The following is a 27,279-nucleotide window of genomic DNA, read 5'->3' on the forward strand; positions in this document are numbered from 1 at the left end:
CAGATGTCCTTCTGGCCTTAAAAACTTCTTTGCCCTCAAGGAAATACAAGGCCTAAGTAGCTCATGGAATGTGTGGTACACAAATAATGAACCAAAATATGAAGAGCTTGCACGCTTCCAAGAATTCACAAAATGCATTTCTGCTTTTAAATAGCCTCTGTTCTGCTTGTGGTTAGCAAGGATAGTTCAGAACAGAGCAATGGATATACAAATGTTTAATTCATTGATACAGAGATTGTGCCAGACAGAGCCAGAGCTGTTCAAATGTCTTCAGTTTCTGTTACCTATTTCTGTGATGTTTCCACTGCAACAAATTCACAATTCTGTAATAAACTGGTGTTTCTGAACAAAGATCATTTCATATTAAGCCTTTAGAAAATACACATCTTTAGTAAAATTTACTCCTGTTTTTTTTTTTTTTTTTTTTTTTTTTTTAGTTATAGAAATTATTCTGTAGTGTCATTTTTCATACATACTCTTCAATACATTTGGGAAATATCCCAAAATATACTAAAGATAGCGCTAGGGTTTTTTGCATCACTGCTAGAAATCAAAGCATTCATGTGCAGAATAAAGAAAAAATTCTTTCTGTATAAGCATTTTTCTTCTGTTGCCTGAATCTAGTCTCTTGATAATCAGCAATTACAGAAAAGAATTATAACAGTAAAATGGGAGTTTGCACTTATAGATGTTCATGCTATTTACTGCATGAGTTATTCAGATAGAGAAAGCTGTTTGGAAATCTATCAGTAAATGAAAGAAACTGCTATTTCTGAAAACTGAAATTGCATTAGAGATTCTAAAGAGTCTAAAGAGGAACACAATCCATTTGGAACCAATTTGGTTCTCAGAAACAGGAAAGGTTAAATAAGGGGATTTAAGGATCTTTTTCTCTATGAAAACATATTGCTTTTTACTAACTAATGTTTAATCAAACCCTCTGTAGAAATATATGGTATTTCAGAAAGTGGTATTTGGGGTTCTATAGCATTTTTGTCTTGGGCAACTTTTAGTAAATGGCAGTTTGTTCACCCCTCCTGCACATACTCTCTTAACTGTGACTGTTCACCCTGCAAAAAGACAGAACCGAGATTAGGAAATTATAAATTATGCTCATTCCACAAAGAGGGCCTCCATCTCCCGTTTCCTCAACCCTCTGCCCACAGACAGAGGGTTAAATACCCAATTCCCAGGCCTGAAATAAGGGGGAATGAAACAACGAGGGAACCCAGCAAGGCAGGGAGAGCTGTCACACCGGAGCCCTTTTCTTCCTTTTAGAAAGCAATTCTAACCCCACATCTCCTCGGAACCTCAGGGAGCTGGCAGTTCGGGACCCCGTCCGCCTCTCTGCTCTGCAGCCGCGCAGGCCAGGCCGGGCCGGACGGGGCCTGGGGCAGCGGGGGCTGCTGGAAGTTGTCCCCGGGCCGGGCCGCCCTCACCGGGCCGGGCCGGACGGGGCCTGGGGCAGCGGGGGCTGCTGGAAGCTGTCCCCGGGCCGGGCCGCCCTCACCGGGCCGGGCCGGACGGGGCCTGGGGCAGCCGGCGCTGCTGGAAGCTGTCCCCGGGCCGGGCCGCCCTCCCTGGGCCGGGCCGGGCCGGACGGGACCTGGGGCAGCCGGCGCTGCTGGAAGCTGTCCCCGGGCCGGGCCGCCCTCCAGAGACCCGCGTTCCGTGCTCGCTCCCGTGCTCGCCCCCGACGGGAGCGCGCGTTTCCATGGCAGCGCCGACAGAGGCGGCGGCTCCTGAGCCGCTCCGAGCGCGACATCCGGGCCCGAGCAGGGGCCAGGGGCCAGGGGCCAGGGGCCAGGGGAGAGCGCCGGTGAGACCCCGCGGGACAGCGGCTGCACGGAACTGCTGGGGACGCGTGGGGCACCCGCTGCTCTGGGAACGTGCTGGATGGATGGGTTGCACTATCTTTTTAGATCCGTCTCCATATTTGCTTTGCCCTTTTGTTTTGTTGGGGAGGGGGTTCGGTTTTTTGTGTTTTTTTGGGTTTTGTTTGTTTGTTGGTTTGGTTTGGTTTGTTTTGTTTTGTTTGTGGGGTTTTTTTGGTGGGGTTTTTTGTTTGTTGGTTTGGGGTTTTGGCTTGGTTTTGTTGTTGCTTTAGGGATGGGGTTTCTGTGGGGTTTTTTGTTGTTGTTGTGGGGTGGTTTTTTTGTTTGTTTTGTTTGTTTTTTGTTTTGTTTTGGGTTTTTTGTTTGCTTCCATGCTTTTTGGTGATTTTTTGTTTGGTTGGTTTTGGGTTTTTTTCCTCAGCAGCCTGTTGCTAGGGAAAAGCACTGAATAAAGGTTTCAGTGAATTAAAACCACAAATACCTTATCTATTGATTCATGTACTACTGCTGCACAGCTACTGGAACATAGTGTCAGAGGCAGTGAAATATATGCCAAATTATTCTAGCAATTAAGCATTTTTTATTTCTATTATTGAGCTTAATGATTATAAATTAGCAGACCTAGTGCTTCTGTAGCTTCTGTCATTATTTCCAAAGTGCTGTGCAAACCACCTATAAAAAACCCCAGCAACCTCAAACAAAAAAATACCTTAGTAAAATAAGTATTTATAAGTTAATCATAGATACAGTTTCCTACACTTAGCTAAAATTATATTATAAAGCACTTTTTATCTCTGAGGTTTGCACTGACAATTATTTTTCATATGCCAGCATCTAGTCCCGCTTTTCAGACTCATTGCCTGTAGGAGGAATTTAAATCAACCACAGGAACAGGAAAATTCTTATGAGAAAGGCTTTAGATTACAGAAATCAAGATGTGCACTGAGGGCTGAAGCTTCAGGCGTTTCGACTGCCTGCCCACCCCTGCCCTGATGGGGCTTTCTCCAAAACTCACATCAGCAGCAGGGGTGATGTTGTCCTAGGACGTGGTTGAGAGATGCCTAGAGAAAAATATCCTCTTACATTAAGCAAAGGTCAGAGAGGTTTGAACTCTAATTAACCAGTCAAGGGGGTTCTTGGTAAAATGTACTTCAAGAACTGAAAAGGAGAGAGAAAATATTTGGGATATATACAAAAGCCTAAATTCTACCTCAGCCTCTGCATCTCATCAGCAGTGAAAGTTTAACACCTCCAAACAATAAGGTACTAATTGGGCAGCTGCAGAAAAAACACAAAGCACCAAGGACATGGAAATTAGGCCAGATGAGTTTAGCCCAAAATACATAAAAACTGGATGCTGTTCAGAGTAAAAACTGGTACTCTAAAATATCCCTAAAACTAGTGCAAGCAGAAGAGGATATTTTCTACAGCGTCTTATAGCAGTGCAGATCAGGAATGGTGCCAGTAGCAGAATTGCATCAATTGAACTAATACCTCACTGAGCCCAGCTTGCTGCCTTTGGTGATTAAAGGATAACTTTAACAATGGTCTATCTGTTCTTTGTAAGTGAGATCATTCCAATTATGCCTTGTCCCTTAGGATCCATAGCAAAAACTACAAAAAGACTGGAGTCAGAGAAACAAAGAAATAACCTTCAACAGTTTGCCAACCTAAAATGAAAGGCAACAGAGCTTGGTAAAATGAACAGAGCTCTGTGCTGTCCAGCAATCATTCAGGCTTATTGCGAGAAATCCACAATGCTGAAGCAATTCCTGGGAAGAGCTTTAGTGAGTAAAAATATAGCTTGTGAACTAGTGACAGGAGGATGAAAAACATGGGTGTGGATCAGAACTGGTGACTGCGTGGGAAAAGAGACAAGGAACTTAGGTTGTTACTATCTCCAAATTAGTTTTGTTGTTGCTTTCCCATCTGTGTTTTACACAACTTTCACATGAGGCAGAGATGAACATCTCCTTTTGGAGATCAGAACATATGCTTCCCTCTTTAATGGAGCTTTTTGTTAATTGCTACAGACACTAAAGGCTCAGTGGTTAAAATACAGAAAGCCCCCTTCACTGCTGTAAAGCTTATCACATCAATTAATGGCAGATCCCAGATGACTGATTTGATTATGATTTTCTTTGGCCAGGGTCTAAGACACCATCCTGACATACAGCATCAACATCTAAAGGTCTCTCTTCCAAACCTGAAATGGAAACCCTCCTTGCACTGTCAGGTAAGGACAATGCTCCAGCAATGTTTCCTTGTCAGGTCAGAGGAGAGGCCTGAAGCCAAGTTCTTCTGCCCAAAAGAGGTGAAATGGGTAAAACAGCTGCAGACTTAGAAAAATCCCTGGCTGGAATGTTGTTGTTGATCAAGACATGCATGTTGTTGACCCGATATGGTCAAGTGACATAAATCATACAGAGGTCTCAGTTTTATCACCAGAAGCCCTATCCAGCTCCCTGCTCTTGATCCAGCATTGTTAGACATCTGCAGCTGGGAACACTGCCCATGCTCCAGGTGTGAGATAGCACATCCCACTCCCATTGCACTGGGTCCAGATCAGATATTCAGCTTCACATCTTCTACATCCTTATCCTGGTTTGTTGTTGTTTTTTTGTTGTTGTTGTGTTTGTTTGTTTTGTTTGGGGTTTTTTTTTTTCCCCAGAAAGCACAGAAGAGGATGGAGAAAACCCAAAGAAAAACCCATTTAAAGTCCCATCAGATACTGAACTTTTCTCAATGCGGGACAAGGAAATTAAGAAGGCACAGGCGGTATGTACACATGCTTTAGGCTAAACTGTATAAACAAGCAATTACTAAGGCAGGCACCCACCCAACATTTAGCCCATGAGAGATCAAAGGCCTCTTCATGAGAAAGCTGAGGATGTTCAGCCTGGAGAAGAGAATGCTCTAGGGAGACCTGATTGTGACCTTTCAATACTTAAAAGGTGCTCATAAAAAAAGAGCAACTTTTCAGACAAGCAGATTGTGATAGAACAAGGGGGAGTGGGTTTAAGCTAAAAGAAGAGAGATTTAGATTAGATGTTAGGAAGAAATTCTTTACTGTGAGGGTGGTGAGACACTGGCACAGGTTGCTCAAGGATGTTATGGATGCCCCATCCCTGGAACTATGCAAGGCCAGGTTGGACGAGGCATTGAGTGCCATGTTCATGGCAGGGGCTTGGAACTAAATCATCACTAAGGTTCCAACCCAAACCTCTCTGTGATCTGAGAGATCTGATTGGTGCACAGGGTTGCACAGCCTGGCAGTGTGGAAGGAAGCAAGAGGTCTAAAGCAAGGCCTCCTCACCTCACACTGCTGACTGATAGAGTCTGGTTTTGCTTGGGTTGAAGGTCACTATACAATTATGGGGAAGAGTTTAGGAAGCAGTGCACTAAGGATGTCTGCTGAGTGATGTCCTCTGCATAAACCAACTGGCCCAAAGTGTGCAGACAGCACTGAATTACACTTCAGTCCATGTGAAAGCACTGAGCAGGAACACCTTTTACCCTCCAGAAGGTACTGGAGTGGGCTTGAATAGATTTCTCAGTCTGAACTTAATGGTTTAAATGTCTTTGTAAAAGTTGGACATAGTTGGTTAAGTGTGGGCTGTCCCCCTTTAACCAGGGGACTCAAATGATGAATCTCAGAAAATTTGCATTTGCTCACAGGAATAACCCAAGAAGAAAAAATGAGGACACTGAGTAGGTACAAACTGGCACAGCTGGTGGATGGATGCAGAATACAAATCAAGAAAATAATGACGAGTGCTAAGAAATTTAGTGTTTCAGTATCCTCTAGAGAGAATATTATTTGGATTAGTCAGATAAACTAAGCAAATATGCATCAGCAGGGTGTCACCACTCTGCAGATTTCTAGGCTGTCAATAACTTACTCATGTCTTTAAAAACCAGAGCAAACAAAGCACAGGATCAAACTGTACACATATCTGACTTTTTGCAGGAACACGAAAAGAGGAAAACTATGAAAGTCCATGAGAAGACTACTTATTCCACTAAAATGAAGGCAAAAAGTGGGTTGAGGAAAGCTTTGAAAAGGGAGGAAGAAGAGGAGAGCAGAAAAGAAGCAACCTGTGAAGAGAGACTGAAAGTTCTTCAGGAGGTGCTTTCACGGAAGTTAGCCATGAAAAAAGGTGGAGAACAGGCTTTGTCTTTGCAGTGGTGCTGCTCAGCTGGGTGACAGCATAAAGCAAAGGCCAGTGAGGGATGGGGGAGCAGCTGGGCTCTGGCTGACTGGTGAGGTCACGCAGACAGACAGTTCTGTGCTCCATCATCCCAGCCTCTGCGTGGCTCAGCCATCTCCAGCTCAGGCATTTACCTACAGAGCATGGGCCACCCCCTCACAGGAGCCTGGGTTCCACCAGCCTTGAAGCAGCTGAGCTGGTAGCCAGCTGATCTTGTGTTGTAGAAACCTTTCTACTAAGCCAACCTAAAGTCGCATTTTAATGGATAGAGGCCTAGATTTTCTGCCTCTGACATGAGGAGTAGATTTGCCATTAATGTCTAGAGGGAAAGGACCAGATTTTCCACGCCATTCTCCCTGGTTTTACTCCATGGAAACCCATACATAACTGATCCCAAACAAGGTTACAACTCTAATACAGTAATCAGTATTGCTGACTCCAAAGCCAGCCAGATCCGTGCTCATGGCAGCCTACATATTCACTGTGTTTTGCCTTGGTCATATTTCCCCCTCTCTTGGCCTAAGCAACTTTATATTCTAATTTCAGATTATGCATTCGACAGGGAGACCTTCCATGGCTACCTACAGGACAGAAAACGGATCTTTTTTCTTGAGGTACATGGCTTTCAGCCTGTTACTTCCTGTTCATTTAATTACTCTTCCCTGTGTTGCTTTGTTTTGCTGTTTATTCTCCTGAGATCCACTGCCTAGAGATCTTTCCAAGATGGCACACATCAGGCGTCATGAATGGATTGTCCAAGTCCTGTGTTACAGTCACTCAGAATCTGTAGCCCAGTAATTCCCAGCCAAGAAATAAAGGAATCTAGGTCATTCCCATCATTCAGTAGCCACCATGAAACTATTCCATTTGTGAGATGCACAGAAACCCTGACCTTTAGCTCTTGCTGTCCTATACATAAATTGTAGCTGGGAGCCATTCTGAACTGAAAATAAGGGAACAGAGTAACCACGCTCGAACATTCCCATTAGCCATCTCTGTTATTGTGCTGTAACACAACTGAATCAGTCTTTGTCAGCCAGGAGTTAATGCAGTGCTGGGACTTCTGAATTGTGTCTTTAGATTCGCTGCTTATTTTCTGTGTTCCATCTGAAATAACTCCTGGCCTCCATGTAGCTGGCTTGCACTAAGTCACACACCTGGGTTTGAAATCCTTACCCTCTTTGCCCTCAACTATCAGGTAATTTGGTAACCAGGTACAAAGCTAAACCAATGTACCTTTAAACCCAAGCACCTGATGTGATTGTGTTGCCTTTGGGGTTCATTTCAGCATGCCATTTCAGTAAAGCGAGGGGAGATTCAAAAGATGGAGAACATAGCAAAGAATGAGGAAAAAAAACTGAAAAAGGCTGAGAGAAGAATGGAGAAGGACGCTGCCATGTTTGATAAGTTCCTGAAGGAGAACCATAATAACTCTGTTGAAGCACTGAGAATGTAAGGAACATTGAAGGAACACCCTGTGTGCTGTTCCATTCTGGGCATGGGAGATTTTGCTGTTTGACCTCCCTACAGGGTTTTGGCTGAACACTCTGAGTTTCCCAGAGCTACAGTTCTGGTGGCACTTTCTTCCCACACACTCAGTAAAGGAGAGGAAGGAGAACAACATCTAGGGAATACCCTCTTCACAAAAGCCCTTGATCTGGTGGCAGCAAAGAACCTGCTGGTGGCTCCACTGCTTCCGTTCTTCTCACAACACCCTTTACTGGAGGGAGATGCCTCTACCCAGCCCCTCAAAGTCCCCTCAGTGAAGCAAATTGAGCATTTTGGCCCCTTCCAGGTATCACAAGGGCTGAGTGCAACTGATGCTCAGTAGCAGCCAGATTAGGGAGGCCTGAATACTGGGATGCCATACTTTGCCAAGAGAAAGAGGGTCTTCAGGCAGGAGCCAAGCATCTCCTGGGATACATCTGTAACACAGATTTCTAGGGCTCATATCACATCTTTTTCACTGTTTCATAGGCACCTCGATTCACTACTCACTACTAAAATGTTTAATGGCTTGTTTGTGCATCCTTTCCTAGAGCCAGAAGAGAAACCTCAGCAAAGACCAAGAAAATAACAGAGATCCAGGGAATCACTACCGAAATAAAGAAAATCCAAAGGTAAGGTTGCTCATTACTCCTGCCTCACCTTTAGCAGCCACTGCAGTGCTGTAGCTTCACAGTTCTTGCAGGGGATGGATTTTTAAAACTGTTCCATTTTAAGAGTCAAAATGTTTAGGCTTTTGTTTTTCAGATGCTGCCTTTGTTTCTAAAACAACTCATCTAATTTACTAATGATTTTAAGAAAAGTATAAATATTCCAAACCCAAAATTAAATGCCTAACATCAGATTAAAATCCAAACAAAACTAAGTAATGCACTTAAGTGGGGACCTAGGGAAAGACAAAAGAAATAACCACAATTACCATTATGAGTTGAGCTGGAAAACTTTGTCATTCCTTTTCAAGTAAAAATTCAAAAATTAGCAAGCTCAGTACCATAGCAAGAGATATGACCAGGGAATAAAACTGATTCTCAGTTCCCACATGAGAAATCACAGAGATTCCCTTTTGCCTTTGCATGTCCATGAAAACATGTGCCCTCTCTCCCCTTCTCTGGATGAAACTCAATATTGAGAGTGAGAAAGAACCTGTTCAAATAGGAGCTTCCCTTCCTGCTAACAAACTTTGTCCACTTCTCTCAACTTAGTGATATCTCCAGACTTGAGGACACTCTGCAGGAGTACAAGATGTACAGGGACATCCTCTACCACCTATCTCCAAAAGAGTGGCAGGAGGAACACAGAAGGCGGCACAAAAAAGAAAAGGATATGAAAACAGAATCCAGAATTAATGAAGGAAGTGCTTCACCTCCCTCCACCACAGAGCAGGGTGAGTGCCAGGAAAGTGCTGCTGCTTCTCCCTGGCACAGCCCCGGGCTCTAAGTGGACACCTCCTCTTGTCTCCAGACCAGGGTCTGACAGCCAGGACAAACACTGCCCATAGCATCAGTTTTACAGATATGCCAAGTTCCCTGCTGTTTTCAGAAAGTTTGGATTTCAGGTCACGTGATGTCAGGCCACAGCTTAAACACTTCCTGAAGCCTCTTTTATCAAGAGAACTGTAAGTACCAGATGATGCAAACAACAGACTTAATGACCGTAAAGAGCACTCAGCTGATAGGGAATCAGCACAGGGGAATCCTACTGCTCACCTTTGCTGGGCCTTCCAAGATCTGGGGCTTATTGGAACAAATTCAGATACCAGCAGAAAGTTGTCAGGTGTGCAAGTCAGTACCTATATGCCTGCTCCAAGTGAGCTCCAGCCTCAAATCCTTTGCCTCAAGTGGGGCTGTCACTGAAATTGTGCAAACAGAGGTTTTTAACCCTCCATGGCACAGGGTGACAGGTACAAGTGAAAGTGATGAGCAGACTGAGCTGCCAACAGCAGCAAGGCACCACTTGCCCCTCTTCCAGCTCTTGCGTAGAGGAAGGAATGTTAAACAAAGCCCCACCAGAAGAGCAGCACAGCCCAGAGCAGCACATAAGGCAGCTTGCTCATGGACAAATGTAGTTCCTGTGCTGCTTGTTTGTGTGACCCCTAGACCCTACTGACTCCTAAATATCCCACAGCCACAGGGAGGCAAAGGCAGGAATGTCCAAAGGACTATTCAGGAGTAAACAGTGAGAGTGAACAGTAACAATGTTCCTGTGTCACTAACGAGATCTCTTCTAAGCTGTCATTTCTCTAAGGACCTAACACACAAAATACTTTTTCAGAAGTTCATTGGAGGATGCAGAGAGTGAAATCAGCTCAGATGAAGATGAGGTCAGTCTTATGTTGAAATATTTGCATTTTCTGTTTGTCCTGTGTCATTTATCAATGTTACTAATTTCCTTCACCTTCTACCCATTAGTTACAGTACTGAGGAGTTACTGTAGTTACAAATTATAAATGTATGTTTATACATTCATAAATGTTCACATTTTGGTGATCCATTTTATAAATACCTTAGTTTAACTTTCCTCCTTCAGTTTCCAAAAACCTACCATCATCTCTAAGCTTGCCATCCTCCAGTGAGATATGACATCATAAAATTAAAGATTTTTAAATTAGTGGAGCTACTGGCTTATGCCCAAAATTGAAGTTTTCCCACTCAGAGATGTTTGCAACACTTTTTAGCCCCCAAAATGCAATTTGTTTTAGCTATTGAGGTAGAGTAGAGCTACACACCTAGCAGGAAGGATGTCCATGTGTGTTTGTACATGGACATACATGGACCTCTCTAGATGGAAGAGCGTGTGAATAGCCAGGGCTGGTACAGACCAACCTCCATGTAGTTCAGTGGAACAGAAGCTAGAGGAGGGAAAAAACCTCATCACATGTGTTTTCCACTTTAGGAACCTGAGCTCTATTTTACTGATCCCGAACAATTGCTGATTATTTTCATGGAGATGCTGGATGAGAACTTATCCTTTGTCCTGAACTCTCAGGATATTGCAGAGAGTTGGAACAAGGTCCAACAGGCTTTCATCACCACACGTGAAAGCATGTAAGTGTGACCCTGCAAGTGATGGGAAGAGGTTCCTGTGGTCCAGCTTGCAGACATAAGTGACCCCTCTGCCCCCACAGACACCTCACCATCAGGCACACACCGCAGAGCACATGTAATGCTGCTCACACAGCAGGGTCTTTCTTGTGAGCTCCTAGAAAAGTGTCCCATATACACTTAATTTAGGAAATAAGACTTGAGCTTGGGACTACTTCCTTAGTCCTCAAGGCACAGGCTAGGGAAGGTTGCATTAATCATCCTGGAGTCAATATAAGTATAGTGTAATTCTGATGAAGGAAGACCAAAGAAAGAAACAAGGCAGTTTCTGGAGTGATCCAGAGCAGCACTGCTGACTCAGTGCAAAGCCATCCTGGAGGAAGATAGCAGGGAACCCAAGTGTTATTGTAATCTACAATTTCAATGGCAGGTAGACATATAAATTCCCATGTAAAATGTAGCTTATCTCCTTGTGGAAGTTTTAAAGGTAATCTGGATCCCCCACTGACTTACAAAAAAACCTTGAATGTTCAGCTTTGCTACTTCTCCCTCCCCCACACCAGCACAGTAACTGCTTTTCCAGAAAAAATACCCCAAGATCCCTGTGCTTTCAAGGCTGTGAGTGCAAGTTCCCAGGAAAGGCTGCAGTGTTACCTCCATCTGCCGGCAGCAGGAGGCACCGGCCCAGGCTGCGGAGAGTGGAGCCGTGTGTTCCAGAGATGCCCTTTCCAAACACCTCTCTCTCTCCTCTAGGGAGAAGGAGTTACCAGCGCTGAAACAGCAGGTAAACGCACTCCGAGCCTCTGTTGCCAAGGAAGAAGAGAAAGTAGCTGACCTGAAGCTCAAAGTTCAGCTCTTTTCCTCTGGAGAACACGAAACTGATGACCAGGTACACGCTGGGATCCAGGCAAGGGGGGTTCACACGTGCACAAGTGGTTCCTCTCCACCAGCCACACCCATCCCATCAGGAACAGAGCTGACAGGGGTTGCACTGAGCAGGGATCAGTACCATTTCCCAGCAGTGGAGCTACAGCAAGGCTGGTTTGGGGCACTGCTGAGGCAGCAAACTGGAGCAAACGTGTCTGCTCCATGCAGCTGCTGCAAGGTGGGAGCAGGGCTTACAGACAGCTGGGCAGCTGCCACCTGACCCAGGTCACCGCCAAGCTGGGAAGATGAGACCAACAGGAGAATGGCTCAATTCAGCCATCTGTCCCTGCCATTGCCATTAGCCAACCGGGAAACAAGCAACTGAGTCTTATTGAGGGGATTAAAGTGTTTCCTTTATGGATTTCCTTTTGTTTGGGAGGGATATTATGGTTCTACTTGGCAGAACCCAGCTGTGCCACTCACCGTATCTCCTGTCACCTGTAGGACAAAATGCTCACAAGCCTGAACAAGAAGGTGCTGGAGGTCTATTTCCACTGTACTGGAGACAATGAGACAAACCTGCCAACAGTAGAGATGTTAAAGGTAATAGAAAAACAGCTCAACGATTTACTGGACAGCGTGGAGAGAATCCCACCAGCAAAGATAGAAAAGGCTGTGAAAGCCATAAGAAAGGAACAGAGAGCAAGGTAAGGCAAGACCCTCTTCTGGAAAACATCTCTGTTTTAAGTCTTGATAACTGAAAGAGCCAAATCAACCCAAAAAACTGTAGCAGCAATCTGAAATCCCATGTGAGTAATACATCAAATTTTACTTCTGTGAGGGCTCTACATTCATAGTACTTGCATCTCCTCATTAGTGAGCAGCAGTCCATAGCTACATTAGAAAAGACCTGCAAACTACAGTAGAAAAATCTAGAAAAATAAAAAACACTAAACCCACAAACAGAAACAGATTCTGTGATGAGAATTGTCATTTTAAGAAATCAATTCACAATAATAAAATTTAAACTGAATAAATAGAAAATTAAACTTGAAGTTAACAGTCTGCCTTGCCCTGATATTTTGTCAGACTTTAATGGGTACATAAGGACACTTGTCAACACCTCCAGCTTTGAAATGTTTCTTCTGCAAAACTTTTATTTTTACCTTGTATTACTAGATTAAATAGTAGCAGTTAACACAGTGTAAGTCCCAAGACGAGACACGTTCCTGTAGGCCCAGTTACACAAAATTTCACCTCACAATAGCAAAGATAACGGAACAGGTGACGGTATCTGGCCATCCTCAAGTGAATCAGACAAATTAGCATGACGATTTAAAGCCAGAACAGTGACATTTCACTTCTTATTCTTTTTCTCTGCATCTTTTTTCAGCTGTGTAGTAGAAAAGGCACAGTGCTTCTTCCTGATGTTCTGTGAATGGGTTTGCACTCTTAAATTGCAAAATAAGTCAGACACACATTTATTCTACGCTGGGAATGGAGGAGAGTAATTCAGGAAAGATACCACATACCCTACCCCCCAAAAATCAAAACCAATTAAAAAAACCCACCCCCCCAAAAAAAAAACACATTAACAAAACCAAAACACAACAAACCCTACAAAGAGCATTAAATGTTTTCCTCAAGTTTACAGGGCTAAGACTGCAGTTTCTCTGCACCAGTGTTCCATAGCTTGAGCCCATTTCTATTCCAGAACTTCATTTTCATAGGGAACTGGAACAACAATATTGGCCTCGACTGTGTCCCTTTGGGCCGAGTGCAGCTCCATGGGTGTAAGGGCCTGCTGCTCACACCTGTGTGTTACAGACCTGGTCACGCTGGTGAGACTGGGGGTACAATGAGCATCAGCCCTCCCAACAGCTAGTGAGCGTCCTGGTCAACCGCAGGACACAAGTCAATTGCTGGAGGTGGTGCAAAACAAGTGTCCAACACCTGTGTCAAAGCCTGACATGCTTTATCCACCCATCACTCCAGAAAGAGTAGGACCAACTGCAGGCAGTGCTTCCCTCTTACCCCCTTACACAGCAACCAACTCCAGCAGCAGCTGTACCCCAACCCCTGTGCTCCAATGGTTAGATGTAAGATGTGATGTAAGATGTTATGTTAGATGTTGATGCTGTGTGTCCAAAGCACAGCTGCTGTAGCTGCATGCTACATTTAACCTATCCTTTATTCCCTCTCTTCAAAAGGCTCAGAGAGGAAAAGCAGAAACAAGCAAAGCAGCAGCAGGATGAAGGATTGAAAAGGGACATGGAAAGATCACAGGTACCTGAAGAAAAAAAGGTAAGTGCAGGGGTTTGTGGAAACACCTCAGCAGCTCACTTTGGAGAAGCTGGGGGTACCTGAATATCAAGTGTTTAAGGTAAAAGTGTTATTAAGGGGCCTCCACAGCTGTGTGGGGATGGCACCTACAGCCAGGTGTAGCCCAATTTGCAGGAGTGATGTAACACTGCTGGGAATTTAGTCACAGTGCACATTTTTTCCAGCTCAGTGTCCTTCTATCATCCTACTCGCAACCCCATGACCCCCTGCACTACTTGCCAGTTCTCCCTAAGCTCGTTTAAACTCATTAACTTAGTTGTATTAAACCAAGCGTGAAAATTGGCAAATGAGGAACTGGGCAGCAGCAGGACACTTCTGATAACAGCAGCAAGGCCCTAGATCAGCTCAGCCATACCATCAAACCACATCTTTTCTGACATGCTCCACATCCTCCCAAACTGAGCTCTGGCCCCTTGGGAGGCTCAGTGCAGCTTCTGCTATGGCTGCTGCTGCACCTTCCCCAGGTCAACGAGGCCACAAGGAGACCCCAGCTCTGTCACAGTAACAGCACAGGTGACTTGAGAGCAGGGGCAATGACTCCCTACCCTTTTAGCCAAGAGAAAACAGAAGGTTCTGTAGCCTCCCTCTGATTATTTCTTTGGATCTCCAACTTTCCCTCCTCTTCTTGACACAGGACTTTAGTCAGAAAGCAGTTACAGGTACAACAGTGAGTTGTAGCAGCTGAAGCAGGAGCACACACACAGCCTCCAGGTGCTTCACATTCACTTTCCAATACAGAAAGCACACTCAGCAGACACCCTGCAGCCTGGCTAGAGCACAGGGCAAGGGCCACAGCCCCTCCCAGCCTGGCGGCACAGAGCAGCTTTAGCTGCCTGGTCCTACACCCTTCCTGAGCACTCATGCAGCACCTCTTCCTCCTCTGCAGACAATGGCCTTGCCTTCCAACCCACCCGCCAGGAAGGAGAAGAGCCAAGGAAATAGATAAGAAGGAAGAACAATTGTATTATTTCTCCTAATGGCACAGCCTTAACCACAGCTCACAGGGCTGATGCTGTTCTAGAAGTCTTTTGTAGAGCTGTAATTCTGTCAGTCTTTGCTCAGCTGAACTTTGTTGTCCCATGAAATTTCCTTCTTCTCCTATCCTAAGATTCCAGGGAAAGTTTGCAACCCCTTCTCCCCTCCTTTGGTGTTTTGCCTAAGAAAATAAATAAAAAATCTCTCATTTTGCGTGTCAAGCTCCTACTAAGCACCAATGCTTTTTCATTCAGTGTTTGATGCCAGTAGCATAATCCCTACAAACCTGAGCAGTGAAAAGCTATGACAGTCCTAGGTGACAATCTTTGTTAAGGCACAACTAAGCCAGGTATCTCACAGACATTTATGATAACCACAGGTCTTCTGAAGGACCACAAAAACCAAGGGCTATGCTCCAATCAAAATCATTATAGATTTCACCCCAGTACAGTGCAGAAGACACAACCAATGGAAAAACACAACCTCTCTGAAGAAGTCAAGCTGCCAGTAATGAGCTTTGTGTCAGATGCATCCATGCAAAGAACAATACCCAGTGACAAACTGACCATAAAAAAAAAGCTTTATTAACCCTTTTGCACCAGCAGTTCTTCAGGTATCCATTGCCAGCAATGGAGCCCAAGCCAAGTGATCCAAGTTTCCACCCTCAAGAGGTTAGCACTTTACATTCACTTACAAAGCTGAGTGAGGTACATTTTCAGAAGTAGAAAGATTTGGTTGCAAGTCCCATAAAAAGATGGAGTGTTCCTTGGCCATTTTAATAGATTACAAACTGGTATGGTCCTTGAGAACAGAATAATGCAGGCATTGGGAGCTCGAGGTGTCCCAGCTTCCAGACAGAGCATGGTGACCACTAGAGCAAGACCCTTCAGCACAATTCCTCCTCAATCTTTCCACCTCTCAGGAGTGGACTTCATGCTGCAGTCACAGCCACCAGGTAGATCTCAGCAACCAACTGGTTTGAAAACCTAGCCTGAGAGGGTTCAGACTTTCCCTGGATGTAAGCTGTAAACTCAGAGTGAGAGGAAGAGAGACCTCAGTGCTCAGTTAGGCTAAAGATAGAAAAATAAAGCTGGTTCAACCAGAGATATAATACTGCCTACAAATCAGGAGCTGAAGTTCATTGTAACCTGTATGCGTTTTTCCTCCCCAAGTCTGCAATCGAAAAAGCATTTACACGGACACATACATAGTTCAAAAGGCACAGGAAGTAATAGCATTTCTGAATGACCTCATGTGAATTTAACATCAGTATAACTGTAAAATAAATAAATATGTGCAAGATTATAAAGATCACAACGTTCTCCTCTGTGACATATCTTATTTTGTAAAAAAAAAAAAAAAAGAAAATACACATACGTGCATACACACACCTCACTGAGAATAAAAAAAAGTACAAACAGCCTTTTATCAAACTCCTATACGTACTTTTACAGGCATTCAGAACATCACCATAGGAAACATTTAAATTACTACCTTAAAACGTAACCAAAGGTGGTTTATTTCCCTATATAACCCTATACTTATTTAGATGTCTGCAATCCAGGTAAGTAGAGTACATACAACCTCTCCCCCCACCCCCAAGAGAAACTGCAGTTTTTCAGGGGCAAATCTTCCGGGGCAACAACTTTCCCCCTCACAAAATACTCTGACAACTGCATATTTTGTAAACCAGTAAGAAGCTCCAGGTGCCTGTGACACTCTGGGATAGCACTAAAGAACACGTGTTAACAGTGTTCAATTAACAAAACAAAAACACCAAACAACCCTAAATAAAAAGGTAGTGACCAATTCACAGGTAACTTGGCAGCGGTTTATAGATGAGATAAAAATCAAGGTGCTTAAATTTACATGACGGTCAACATTCCTCCCAAAAAAGGGAACACAAAGATAAAACAAACCTCTCTCAGATGCTGTTGGACTCTTAGCTAATCACTTACAGTGAGTACAGTTCTATTGCAGTTTTCTTTTTCAAGTTTTGCTGGAAGAATTCAGCAAAGTATTTGGGATGCAGGAGCAAGGAAAGGGAGAAACTCAACATGAGCTACAAACTGATTCACAGCTAAGTTAACATTTAGAATCTAGCTTTCTAAAACAAAGATTTTAGAGCATCTCGTTTTCATGGCATAGAACATTAATTTTGTTATATGTGACACTTTATTCCGGTTTTCTGCCAAACACAGGGGCTGAAATGATCCTTTTTTTTGTGTGTGTGGAAAACACTTGCAAAATTTAGCTCTTAATTCCTTGATGCCACTGGTTCCAGGAGGAGACCAATGGAAGGAGAGTTTCAACTGTCCTAGACAGGATTATAAATTTGCACTTGTTAGCTGTAGAATACTTGCTTTCCTGTGAAAACAGTAAATATTACCTCAGTTTGAAGTGTAATAAAGTACTTCTCCCTGAAACAACACTGTACAGCAGTCTGCCTAGCCTCCCAACCACCAGGCAGACAGGATATCTTACACAGGCACATCAAGTGGGATTTACATTTTTAAAGAAAATCTTTCAGCTGCAACTGTCTTAAGCAAATCACAAAGAGTGCAACCATACTTCAGTCCTCCTACTTTTTGTATTTTCCTTGGAAAAAGATCCACACGGTAATCTCACTCTGTCATGATTGCCCAATGTTTTCAAGTAATTGTTCTTAATCGTCATTCCAGATCTTGTAAATTTATTGTGCTTCCAGTGAACTGAGAGTTATCAGAACCTGCATCATCTTCAGTGGGATTGTGTGGTTCCTGTTAAAGCAAACAGACAGCATGAAGTACTTTCACCTCTAGATGGTTTCAGTGCTTCTCAGCAAGATTATCCTGACTATCCAACACCAGAGAAATGCTTGGATTGGCTAAGAGGAAACCCAAAGCTTTTCCACTTCAGGGATCCACCCAAACAGTGTTGCCAATTTTTCTATGGAACACTTCAGATGAGCATTACTAATAGAAATAGATTTCCCCCATTAACTCTCTAGCATGGCCAACAGTCCCACTCCTCTTGTACTTCTAGGTTTTGAGAAAGGTGCCCCTCCTCAACAAAAAAGGCTTATTTTCTATCCAGGAGAAGCACACTTGGCAGGAATAGGTACATTGCAGAGTTTATAAAAAATGAGGTCCCCAAGCAGGCTTTTACACATAACTGACCCCCCCAAAAGGGCACCACTCTGAAATGTAGACTCAAGATTGTATTTCCCACTTCCCATCCCTTCCTGTAGCCTGCAACATTCCAATTTTGATCCTCTTTCTTGACCCACCTAGTATCTGTAGGATGGGATCAGGAAAACAAGGGTGGAACATTTCAGAAAAAATGAGTAGCATTTAGTTATTCATTACTCAGTAACAGAGGAAATAAAAAACACCCCTGATGTGTCAATGCTTGGTAGTAGACACAAGATAAATTGTGCAGTGCAGCTTTCTGCTTACTATTCCTTGTGAATGGAACTCAACTCCCAACGGTAAACAAGGTATTTTCATCAGGCAGAACATGACAGTGCTCACAGTAAACTGTCTTTACTTTCAAGCAAGACAATAAAACCCAGTGGATTGACATGCTGTACCTGAAGTATGTGAACAGGCAAATCCACTGTAAGCTGAGAATGTGACGAGGAAGACTGAGAGCTCAGCTGAAAGGGAAGATCTCCCTCTCCTGGGGAATCATCCTGTGAATGCAGAAACATAATGAAATTACATAACCACCAGGTATCTCAGCACAATATGGCAAATTTCACTCATCCTCACGATCCTAAAATATCTGATAAAGCCACTGACTGTACTAGTAAGGCCTAGCCCCACAAAGATGTGGAAAGTTAACTACAGCTTAAATGGGAACCTAGCTCAGTGTACAACCTATTATCCTGTTCTCATCAACTTGGAACACTGGCAAGATCCAAACAGGAAGGAATGGTTCCTCTTTCAACAAACCTAACACAGAAACATGCAATAAGTTTCATCATGTTTTCATGAAGCTGATACTTAACATGGAAGTTACTAATGTGTACACACATCAAAAAACAGATCCATGGAAAACTTTGCCCATAGGTCTCTCCACACAAGAGGTTTTAGGAATAAAGAAGAAGGAACTTACCCTTTCTCTGAATATGACACAGATACAGCTGGCAAAAAATATATTACCTGCCATGCTCCACTAATCAGTCCCCACCAATTATTAGGTTGTTTTGGTTTTTTAAAAAATTTTAAGCTTTATTTCAACAGATAAGAGAAATAACAGTTGAGGCTGAAACTTCTTTTTGCAGGAACATTTTCATGTCCATCTCATTTATTTTGTAAATAAGAGGTGGAATAATGTTAGAATACTGCAGAGCTCAAGACCCTGTCCGGGGGCAGTAATTGACAAACGCTCAAATTCTTCCATAAATGTGAGTCTGGATAACAGAAGCTGAGCATGTTCTTTTCTCCTCAGCTCTTACCTGAAGAAGCTGAATTTGCACATACTGGGCTCCAGTGGCAGGGTCCCTTATTGTCAGCCCTCCATTTGGCAGAACTATGTTACCACCCAGTCGACTGCCAGGAGTAGGTGACGAAAAGTTGGTAGGGCTTACTTTACCACCCTTGTTTTTCCTCTGACCAGAGCCAGATGCCCCTAAAAGAAAGCACTTTTTATATTTAAATAGTCAGGGAGGAGTTTGCCATCATTTTCCACTAGTATTTTTCAACTTTCTGCAGCCATTTATACTACACAACAAATGCCCACAACAGTGCGACATAATTAAGCACCATCTGACAACTGCTAAAAGGCCAGAGAGCACTCAGTTGGTGAACTCCAGCTGCTGGCTGAGCACCTTTATACATGAACACCATTGAAAAATCACAAACTGCTAAGCTTAGGGCCCTCCCCTGTGGTAGCCCAGAAATATCAGCGTATTTGTGGTGTTACAGGAAGGAATTAAGAAGTAGGATTACATTTTCTATTTTTCATTCTGTAACTCATTTCCTGAGGAGTCATGCACATGATTTTTATAAACTGTAAAAAAAAGCATAGTGCAGATAATTATTTACAGGAAGATTTCAAGGACTACTAGGTAGAACAGGCTACACAAGTACAACTATCACAACCGTAAGTTTTTTTCAGTTTAAAGCAGGATGAACCAGCTGTTGTATCACAATCTGAAAACCAAAGCCCTAATCAAAACAAATTTAAGAATAGGGTCCTGTCAGCTCTTCAGGCTTTTGTTTGGATTTTTAAAAAAAATCTGTTATAAATGAAGGGCTTGGATAACCTATCTTGAAACACTGAACTTCCCTCTACAGTACTCACTCAAGCTAGTTAAACCAATCAGAAATACAAGACTCTCTAGACCACTTTGAGAAGCAGAGTATACCATTAAGGCAACAGCTGGTGAAAAGTGGATTACTGGGAGTCTTGAACAGGAACAGAAACTTCCTGAGGTCATCTTAGGAATCATGCAAAGTGCAATCATAATTTTTAAACTTATGTCCAAAAGACATGTTTGATGACACATGCACGTGTTTGGTAATATAAGGCCCCTTAGAACTGGCTTCATAAAGCACTTATTCTTCCATGTGATGATTTGCTGAACCAGACAGAATGTATGCATGTATGCATTTTACAAATACACAAACAGAACAGTTCTCAAATGAGAACTAGTCTCAACTCACCTCAAAAACTATTGCCTTGATTTTCAGAGGAGGAAGGTCTAAGAGACAGCAAAGCAGCACTAAACTCACTCTATATACATGATATTGATATATCATAAACATATGATATTCCACCCCAGCCCCAAATGTAGACACAACTCAACCATCTGAGCTTGTGCAAGTCCAGTGAACCATGGACCGCATTTGATCTGACAAAGGAATGGTTATTATTCACATCACATGGCTTTGAGTCAAACTAAGAAGATACATCTGGAATTATGACCTAAAATCACCCTACACTAGAGCTCTATACAAGGCTATAGTATAAGAGAGAGCTTTGAGTATATCTAGATAATCAAAAAATTAATTCATTAGCACTGTTACTAAGTGAAACACAGAAGCAAAATCTAGCTGATACTTCCACTGTCTGTACTGAGCAAAAGAACTCCCTAGATAAGACCAAAAGCATAAACAGAAAGCACAGTGACATTTTTTGTTTTAATAAGAAAATAAGAAGCAGATGAAGAGATAGACAGCTAGTGTCTTGTTAATCATCATGAAACATAGGGCAAAGCTTTCTTTCTAAACTTCCTGTGGATCTGATATTACAAAAAATGTGATTATCCGGAGTAACAGATGGCACACCACATGCATAATTATTTTAACTACCAATAAACAGGGTAGGGCATTTAAGAATGTTACTCAGAAACCTGCACCCACTGCACTGTGAAAATTACTAAGTTTTTTATTTAGTGAATTTAACAGAATTAATGGCTTCTTACCTGTGCTGCTGCCATTCCCTTTTTGTTTCTTTTTCTTGGCCAGCTGAATGGCTCTGTAGTCTGTTCTTGCAGACCCACTGCTCTCCTAGTTAGAAAAAAAAAAAAAACAAAACAAAAAACAACAACAACAAAAAAAAAGGCCAGAAATGCAAGGTTTTTGGAATTAAGAACAAGATAATGAACACAGACTACTGAGTTCTCAGATGCAGTTATCTTCTATGCTGCAAATACTAAATTCTAGTTTCCCCCAATCTTCTGATTAGAGTTTCAATAAATTCCCTTTATCTATTCAACATCTGAGTTCAACACAAGAAGTTAGCTCTACATTTGTAAGTGTTCAGATTTTAGGAGTGTAAACATTTAATTTGTAATATAAACAAAAAGGTAAGTCTGCAATAACACAGTGAAGCAGAAACGGAAAAGTACTTAAAACAGGAATAAGGACTGGGATGAAAATGCTGCAGTTACTGTTACAGCCCAAATCTCTCCCTGGAATGAAATAGACAAGTAACACTTGTAACACTTATTCTTGGGTGTTCTTGCAAATTCCATTGCAGATGGACGGCTGCTTATTTTGAAACGTTCTTCCTGAACTCCCCACCAGAATTTCAGTATATTTTAGAACTCTGCATCACACTGAATCTACCTGTGAAAACACACTACTCAACACATGATTCTACATCTTTCTTCAAAAGAGAGCCAAAATAAATGATCTGCAAAATCCAGAAGGTCTCCTTCTAAGGTGTGAGCAGCCAGGGATATCCCCAAAGCCAGGCTGTCTCATCTAGGGGTGAAGTGAATACAGTTACTTCATACCAAAAACGAGCTGCCAGTCACTGCACCAAGATCCATTTCCTTCTGTGCGCTGTAGCTCCCCGGAGGGTTGGAGAACACAAACTGCGTCACTACTTTGCTGCCCTCCTGCTGACCAACCACATCTGAGCTGGGAAGCAAATTCCGTTCAGCTTTAATTGGTGTCAGTAACTCAGGCACAGTGGTGCTGCTGAGGCTGCTGGAAGGAGTCAAAGTGGCTGTGTCTATTGTTAAATTATTGCTGGATGTCAACCCGTGCACATCCTGACTGGAATTCCTCACTGACAGAGATGCCAGCGAACCCAAGGCTTCGGCATTGACAGTCTGTACATCATCCAAATTTAAAGTGCTTTGCTGTAGAACCGTCGCACTGGTTCCCAGCAGGAGAGAACTGTCCAGGCTCTGGGGCATGTCACTGCTTGCCACCAGGATCAAGGGATCAACTGCTTGGCTTAGGGAATTGTTACTGACAGGCAGGTTCCCTCCGAGCGTCGAGCCCACTGAAGCTACATCGATCGTGACGATTCCAGAGTTCACCAGCGCCATGTCCATTGTAATTCCAGAATTGTTACTGGACACGTTGGAAAACAGGGATACGAGGTCGATGTTGCTAAGATCACTCTGCCCTGGACTAGTGAGTTCACTGCTGGGGGTGAGGGAGCTGGTTGCTTCCAGCTGAGTTAGGAGATCTGGAAGAGAAGGGTTTGGTTATAAGACAGAGCTTCCACAGACAACAGGAAGAAAAGGAAGCTGAAAATTCTATATTCTCAGCCTACTAAAACACTTCCTAACTTCCCTGAAAGCAGATTTAAGGAAAAGCAGCCTACCAAAATAAATTCATTCCTTTACTGAGAAGCGTGAGTTACAAAAGCACTTGCCAAAAATTAATACTAAGGCAGTGCAGGCTAAGTGCAGGTTGTAGAGGAGTGAAAGGGGTGAAAAGAGAAATCCTATTAGTCTTCGTTCATTTTTTACAAATGGCGTGGGAAAGGACAAGCTCTGTTTCGTTGAAAAATGCTGCAATTTCTAACAATTTCCGAGGTCAAGTTCAAGTAACACTTTCTGATACTCAGAGATCCCACTTCAGTCTCAGAGAAGATTCTGTCATTCATATCAATGGAACTCAGTTTTCAACATCAGTAATTACACGTTTTAATTTTTACACATTAAATAAAACATTTAATTTTTCCACTTCACCCTCTGATAGCCAAAGACAAACACTTTACCTGGGCTGAAGTTATGCTGCTTGACCATGTGCGCCTTCATACTGTGTTTGGAAGTGAACAGTTTATTACAGCTGGAAATAGGGCACCGAGCCTTTAACGAGTCCACATCCTGAAGATGTTTTTTGGAGTGAATATACAGACTGCTTCGTGCTGAAAATTTTGCACAACAGCCTGCACGAAGATATATAAGGCTTTCAAGTTTCAAATTTAATGAAGTTTCAATTTAATGTTGATATTTAATGTCTTAACAAATCAGAGTATCCTCTACTTGCTATTTTGCAGCGCCTGTGCATGCACTCAGCAGAACCACAAGAAAATAAACCTGTCAAAGTGCAGGACAGCTTAACAACCTGTTTCTGACAACATGAAACTCTTAAGTCATTCAGTGTAAAGCACAACGTTTTCGTATTATGGCATCTGAAATTCTTCATGACAACTCCTGGAAACACCATAAAAAGGAGAAACAATCAAGTAGGGCTGCTTTACTTTAAAAAGATGAATAATCCAGATCACACCCAAAAATCTTTGCTTCTGGAGTCCCACTGAAGTAGTGAGGGCGGTCAAGCTACAGTATGAAACAGTTTGCTTTGTCATTCCTAACTCTGGGAATGATCACTTGCTCAGTCTTCCGTTTAGTTTTATATCTTAATTTCAGCTGTTAGAAGACTCACTTTAAGTCGTTCCAGTCCCATACCAAGCACATATAACCTTTAGACAAAAAATACACACCAGTTACCAGGAAACACATACAAGAGCAGAGCAATACCTTCTACTGGGCACTCAAATGGTTTTGTACCGAGGTGAGTTATACTGTGGCCTTTCAAGTGTTCTGCTCTTGTGAATGACTTCCCACAGCCTTCTACTGGGCACATGAATCTCCTGTCATCTTCGTGTTTCCTACAAGGGAAGGAAGTTGCCATGATTAAATCCACTACTGCTTAGCTACTGGAAGAGAAACAAAGACAAGCAAACAGCCAGTGGCTTAGGACAGTATAATCAGAAAAGGCTTCCTTTACCTTTTATGTCTCAGAAGCTTGGACATACTGGTAAAAGACCAGCCACAACCTTCAAAGTCACAGATAAAAGGTCTTTCACCTTCAATAAAAAAATGTTACATTAATAATTTAATATAAAACCACATACTGCTACTAGAAAATATTAAAACCTGCTTAAGTTGAATTAATTTAAGACAACTCAACCAGCCTCTCCTGAAATGCACTGCAGAGTACTATTGTGTCCCTTTCCCCTCCTACAATCTGGGCTTTCTTTAACTCCATGTTATTGCATCAGACAGCTCAGGTATTTATCGATGCACCTCTCATATCCTGAAGGTGCTTCAATAGTCAGTAACGGCATTACTCAAAACAGAAACACAACTAAACTGTTTTTTCCTGTTTTCATGATCTGTCGCTGTCTTGATTACAAGCCTGTGAAGCATGTGACATTGGTTTCCATCACACCTATGAACTTCAAGTGACACTAAAAAACATCAAAACTGTAAAACCATGAAACCAGGAAAAGAGAGGACAGTAGAGGACACACCAGTAACATGACAAGGCTATATTTCAGCTTTGCAGTGGTCCTTGTGAGTCAGGCATGCTTGCCAGAGCTGAAATTTACCTTCTTGTTGTTCCAAACCTTGGCACATATACATTCCACATGTTCTGAAAGTTTTGCAGTTGTTTGTATCAAGAGGAAAATGTATGCAACATCTGAACATCTGTGAACTTGGGAATAGAGCTGGGATTCTGGACAGAATGCACAATGACAAAAGGCACAGCTTTGCATGCCCTTAGCTGCTTTGCATATGACAACTTGATTCAGTGGACTCCTACCCCAGAAGGCCAAGAATCAAATGCTTTCACTGATTACAAATAACTAATGTCACCCTTCCTGACTTGCAGTTTTTCCAGCACACTGAACTCCACTTTCCACACACAATGCTCCATGTATTTCCCCGTGTACAAGTCATCCCTGTGAATACCTGTGTGACTCCTCATGTGGATTTTCAGTCGGCAAGCCTTGTCATACTGCTTATTGCAGCCAGGGAATGAGCAGGAGAACTGCTCTTGCTCTCTCAAGTGGGCTCGATTATGGGAGAATAATGCACTCACTGTCATAAACGTTCTCTCACAGCCTGGGGAGAAAAGGGAAACAGCACATCTGCTTGACAGAACTCAGACACGAAAACTGCAGTTTTCTCCCTCCTAGCTTTTAGCGAGGTACTTTGATTGTTTTTCAGGATATTACATCCGGGAAGGAAAAGGGAAAAAAAACCAAACAAACAGTGAAATACTAAACATTATTCCCAGGAATTACAATTGTTTTGCCAAGGTGGGCAAACAAGTATAGCCTGGGTTAAGGGGCACCGCTGAACGCTGGCGCCGTGTTTCACGGTGTTTCACTGCACCAGCACAAAGGCGTAGGAGGGAAGGCACAGCATCCTCCAGCTCCTAAACTGTTCCTCTTGGTAACTGAAGCGGCCTGGAGGAGAACCTTCCTTAACACTCTGGGGTACCACGGAGGGGAAAAAGAAGCGGGGGGCAGAAGAAGCGAGCCGAGCGCCGCACGGCCTCAGAGCAGGGATCCCAGTTTCTGGAAGGGGAGGGAAGGGAGCCCAGCCCCCAGAGGCGGCTTACCGGGGAAGTCGCAGCGGTAGGGCCGCTCGGGCTCCAGGTGGCTGCGGCGGCGGTGGGCGGTGAGGCGGGCGGCGCTGGGGAAGCGCTGCCCGCACGCCTCGCACTTGAGCGCCGCCTCCTGCTCGTGGGCGCGGCTGTGCGCCCGCAGATTGTACACGGTGGTGAAGCGCTTGGCGCAGCCCGGCGCCGCGCAGGCGAACGGCCGCAGCTTGTCGTGCGAGTGCAGGTGCCGCCGCAGCTTGTAGGCCGTGGCGAAGGACCAGGCGCAACCCGGCACGGGGCAGCCGAAGGGCCGCGCCGCCGCGCCCCGCCCTTCCTCGCCGCCGCCGTGCGCGGAGAGCCGGTGCAGCCGCAGCTGCTGCTTGCGAGGAAAGGCCTCCCCGCAGCGCGGCTCCGGGCAGGGGAAGGCCGGCGGCGAGCGCGGGCGCGGCCCGCCCGGCGGCTCGGCGGGGCTGGCGGCGGCGGGGGGCGCGGTGCCCGGGGGCTGCTCGGCGCCGGGCCCCAGCGTCAGGACGCCGTTCTCGATGCACACCAGCAGGCTCTGGTTGTTGATGGTGATGGTCCCCGAGAAGGCGCCGTCATCCGCCCCGCCGCCATCGCCGCCCGCGGGGGGCAGCGGTGCCGGCGGCGGAGGAGGAGGAGGAGGAGGAGGCGGCGGCGACGGGGCCGAGCCGGGGGCCTCCTCCGGCGGTTCGGCGGGCGGCGGGCCGGGCTGGGCTCGCCCTGATCCGCCGCCGCCGCCCGCACCGCGCACCACGTTGAAGACGAGCAGGAGCCCGTCGCTGTCAGGCGCGGGTCCCGCCGGCGGCGCGCTGGGCACCGGGCTGGCGCCGGGCTCCGGTTTCTCCTCCACCAGCAGCACCGGGAAGCTCACGTAGAGGCCCGGCGCGGCGGTGCCGCCGGCGGGGGAGGGGGCGGCGGCGGCGGGCGGCGGGTCCCAGCCGGGCGGCGGCGGCGCGGCGGGGCCGCCATGTTGCGCGGCGGGCCGGGCCCGGGCCGCCTCCGCGGCCGGCAGCCCCTGCGTTTCCATCTTGGGGGTCCCTGTAGCAGCGCCTGAAACCGGAGCCGCGGGGCGGGGCCGGCGCGGGCCGCAGCGGAAACGCGGAGCGCGGAATCGCGGAGCGGGCGCGGCGCGGGCGGTGCCGGGGAAACCCGGAGAGCGGAACGCCGGACGGGACGGAACGTGACTGCCCCGGCGTGGGGCCGCCCGTGTGGGAATGGCACAGCGGGGAGCGGCTCGTGCGACAAACAGCGTGGCACCGCTGGGGTCATCCCAGGTCCAGGGGATTGTGCTGGGGATGTCCCTGTTAATGGCCAGGAAGAGTCCTAGAAGAATTAAGGTTGGAAGAGACGTCTGGAGATAAGCCTGTCCACCCCCCTGCCAAGGCATTGTCACCCCGAGCAGGTGACA

General features: G+C 44.8%; 2 protein-coding genes across 2 annotated transcripts; one reads left to right on the forward strand and one right to left on the reverse strand.

The window, feature by feature from the left end:
- Positions 1 to 1,807: 1,807 nt before the first annotated feature.
- Positions 1,808 to 15,347, forward strand: CFAP100 (cilia and flagella associated protein 100). Its single transcript, XM_040076103.1, is given in 16 exon segments — positions 1,808 to 1,904; positions 3,985 to 4,071; positions 4,507 to 4,613; positions 5,806 to 5,995; positions 6,593 to 6,660; positions 7,335 to 7,498; positions 8,086 to 8,166; positions 8,755 to 8,936; positions 9,014 to 9,167; positions 9,824 to 9,872; positions 10,445 to 10,596; positions 11,347 to 11,482; positions 11,965 to 12,167; positions 13,671 to 13,764; positions 14,690 to 14,745; positions 14,747 to 15,347. Coding segments are annotated over 15 exon segments (1,695 nt in total). The 5' UTR covers positions 1,808 to 1,904; positions 3,985 to 4,046; the 3' UTR covers positions 14,781 to 15,347.
- Positions 15,341 to 26,898, reverse strand: ZXDC (ZXD family zinc finger C). The gene is made up of 10 exons (XM_040076102.1): positions 25,869 to 26,898; positions 25,214 to 25,366; positions 24,246 to 24,324; positions 23,996 to 24,126; positions 23,230 to 23,400; positions 22,007 to 22,692; positions 21,191 to 21,275; positions 19,220 to 19,392; positions 18,350 to 18,451; positions 15,341 to 17,537 (listed from the first exon to the last, which is right to left on the reverse strand). The coding sequence occupies exons 1-10, from the start codon at positions 26,896 to 26,898 to the stop codon at positions 17,451 to 17,453; spliced, it is 2,697 nt and encodes an 898-aa protein (XP_039932036.1). The 3' UTR covers positions 15,341 to 17,450.
- Between the last annotated feature and the right edge of the window lie 381 nt (positions 26,899 to 27,279).

This window comes from Hirundo rustica, chromosome 12 (assembly GCF_015227805.2).
Source record: "Hirundo rustica isolate bHirRus1 chromosome 12, bHirRus1.pri.v3, whole genome shotgun sequence".
NCBI classification, from domain to species: Eukaryota; Metazoa; Chordata; class Aves; order Passeriformes; family Hirundinidae; genus Hirundo; species Hirundo rustica.

Bases quoted from the DNA above. Each gene is read 5' to 3' on its own strand.
- ZXDC (XM_040076102.1), bottom strand. From the start codon at position 26,898: ATGGAAACGCAGGGGCTGCCGGCCGCGGAGGCGGCCCGGGCCCGGCCC. The intron at 24,325-25,213 runs GTATTCACAGGG...TTTTTATTGAAG, and splicing joins CCACATGAGGAGTCACACAG to GTGAAAGACCTTTTATCTGT. The intron at 24,127-24,245 runs GTAAAGGAAGCC...CTTCCCTTGTAG, and splicing joins AAGCTTCTGAGACATAAAAG to GAAACACGAAGATGACAGGA.